Below are 2651 nucleotides of genomic sequence, written 5' to 3'. Positions count from 1 at the left end.
TCTGTGGCTGGCTAGGGTCAGGCCTCATTTAGGGGACTGTGGCTGGCTAGGGTCAGGCCCCGTCATTTAGGCTGTGGCTGGCTAGGGTCAGGCCCCGTCTAGGGCTGTGCTGCTGTTAACATCTATCCCATTGTAACAGTACACAGCTCATGATACACCTAATCTCATTCTGTAACAGTACACAGGCTCTATGAACTAAACCTAATCCTGCATCTGTAAACAGTACACCAGCTCTGTAACACCTAATCCATATTCTTAACATGACACAGCTCTTTTGAAACTAACACCTAATCCCCTCATTCTGTAACAGTAACACAGTCTGAGCTAACACCTAATCCTAAATTCTGTAACAGTACACAGCTCTTGTAACACCTAACCTCATTCTGTTTACAGTACACAAGCCTATGAACTAACACTAATCTCTCATTCTGTAACAGTACACAGCTCTGTAACACCTAATCCTCATTCTGTAACAGTTACACAGCTTTTGATAAACTACACCTAATCCTCATTCGAACAGTACACAGATCTTGCTAACACCTAATCCTATTCTGTAACAGTACACAGCATCTAACTGAACCTAATCTCATTCTGTAACTCAGCTTGACACTAATCCATCTTCTAACATGTACACCTAATCCTCATTCTGTAACAGTACAATCAGGCTCTGTAACACCTAATCCTCATTCTGTAACAGTACACATGCTCTGTAACACCTAATCCTCATTCTGAACAGTACACAGCTCTATGTCAACACCTAAATCCTCATTCTGTAACAGTACACAGATCATGAACTAACACCTAATCCTCATTCTGTAACAGTACACAGCTCTATGAACTAACACCTAATCCTCATTCTGTAACAGTACACAGCTCGTGTAAACACCTAATTCCTCATTCTGTAACAGTACACAGTCTATGAACTTAACACCTATCCTCATTCTGTAAACAGTACACTGCTCGTGAACTAACAACCTATTCTCTCATTCTGTAACAGTACAAGTCTTCCTACATCGTAACGTAACAGTCTTGAACTACAACCTAATCCTTCATTGTAACAGTACACGCTCTATTGCATACTAACACCAATCTCTACTTAAAGTCACTCTTGTACCTATCCCATTCTGTAACAGTACACAGCTTACTGAAACTAACACCTAATCCTCATTCTGTTACAGTACACAGCTCTATGAACTAACACCTAATCCTCATTCTGTAACAGTACACGCTCTGTGACTAAACACCTAATCCTCAATTCTGTAACAGTACAACAGCTCTGTAACACCTAATCCTCATTCTGTAACAGTACACAGACTCTATTGACTAACACCCTATCCGTCATTCTGTAACAGTACACAGCTCTATTGAACCTATGACGGGGCCCGACCCTAGCCAGCCTATGACGGGGCCCGACCCTAGCCAGCCTATGACGGGGCCCGACCCTAGCCAGCCTATGACGGGGCCCTAGCCAGTCTATGACGGGGCCTGGAGTTCCACATGAAAAACAGACAGAACCCTTGGCTTGTGTACTGTGTTACTGTGTTACTGTGTTGTGGAAATGGACCGTTTCTCTTTCCTGGGCAGTCTCTCTCTGTGTGTCCATCCTGCCTGTCCTCGGTGTCCTCACAGTATCCCTCTGTCTTAGCCTGGTCCCAGATCTGTTTGTGCTGTCTTGCCAACTCCAACAGTTATTGGCAACATGAACACTGTACAAACCTCTCTGACACCATGCTACCTCTGCTCTCCTCTGTGTGTCCATCCTGCCCCGAGCCAGTAGCCAGCTATAGCCTATGACTGAAGCCTGGAGGGCAACGTAGTCTTGAAAAACAGTGTTTCTCTGGAATCAGCCTTAGCGTTAGGTGTGACTTGGACTGTGTTCAGGTACTCTGTGTGCTTAACCATATCCCTCTGTCCCCCTCTGTGTCCAACCTGCCTGTACTGACAATGTCCCCTCTTGTGTGTCTGTCCCAGGCTGTCTCTGTTGGAAGAGTGGCGTGGGGTACGTGATGAGGCCCTGTCAGAGCTCAGTGGGATCCCCGACTGTGTCTTCGTCCACGCCGGAGGTTTCATCGGGGGGAACAAGACCGAGGAAGGGGCCCTGGAGATGGCCCGTAGGACCCTGCAGGCTGCGGCCAAGTCTCCATCCAACTGCTCCTGAACTGATCTTAACCAGTCCTGGAGGAGGATTAACCAGGCAAGCTCAGTATAGCTTGGTTTACCTTCCGCTTAGTAGTGTGAACGTAGTTCAACCACACACACTCTCAATCATGTCACTGTTCGGTTACTTGAATTGTACTGTGTGTGTTGCACTTGTTTTTGTAATAAAAATACAATTTGATTTTGACCAGCTGGACATCCTGGTGTTTGAGGAGTTGGGATTAGGAGTTATGTTTTGTATCTCACGAATGTATGTTAGCCTAGAAGGTACTAGCAGAAATAAAACCAAGTGAAGTCGGTAATCCTTTCCTTTCACACTCCATACTGCTGGTATTAACACTGGGCCATAGTCACCCTCCCTCCATACTGCTGGTATTAACACTGGGACCATAGTCACCCTCCCTCCATACTGCTGGTATTAACACTGTGACCATAGTCACCCTCCCTCCATACTGCTGGTATTAACACTGGGCCATAGTCACCCTCCCTCCATT

At 45.9% G+C, this 2651-nt stretch overlaps 1 protein-coding gene across 1 annotated transcript in view; it reads left to right on the top strand.

The window, feature by feature from the left end:
• The window catches only part of myg1 (myg1 exonuclease), a 28608-nt gene extending 26264 nt beyond the window's left edge, over positions 1-2344 (top strand). The window contains exon 7 of the mRNA XM_070443143.1: positions 1972-2344. Within this exon, the coding sequence (XP_070299244.1) occupies positions 1972-2158 (187 nt within the window). The 3' untranslated portion in view covers positions 2159-2344. The remainder of the gene's footprint in view (positions 1-1971) is intronic.
• The last annotated feature ends 307 nt before the right edge of the window (positions 2345-2651 follow it).

Source organism: Salvelinus sp. IW2-2015, linkage group LG1 (genome assembly GCF_002910315.2).
Source record: "Salvelinus sp. IW2-2015 linkage group LG1, ASM291031v2, whole genome shotgun sequence".
In the NCBI taxonomy this organism is placed as follows: Eukaryota; Metazoa; Chordata; class Actinopteri; order Salmoniformes; family Salmonidae; genus Salvelinus; species Salvelinus sp. IW2-2015.
This window is presented reverse-complemented; position numbering and strand designations above follow the sequence as displayed.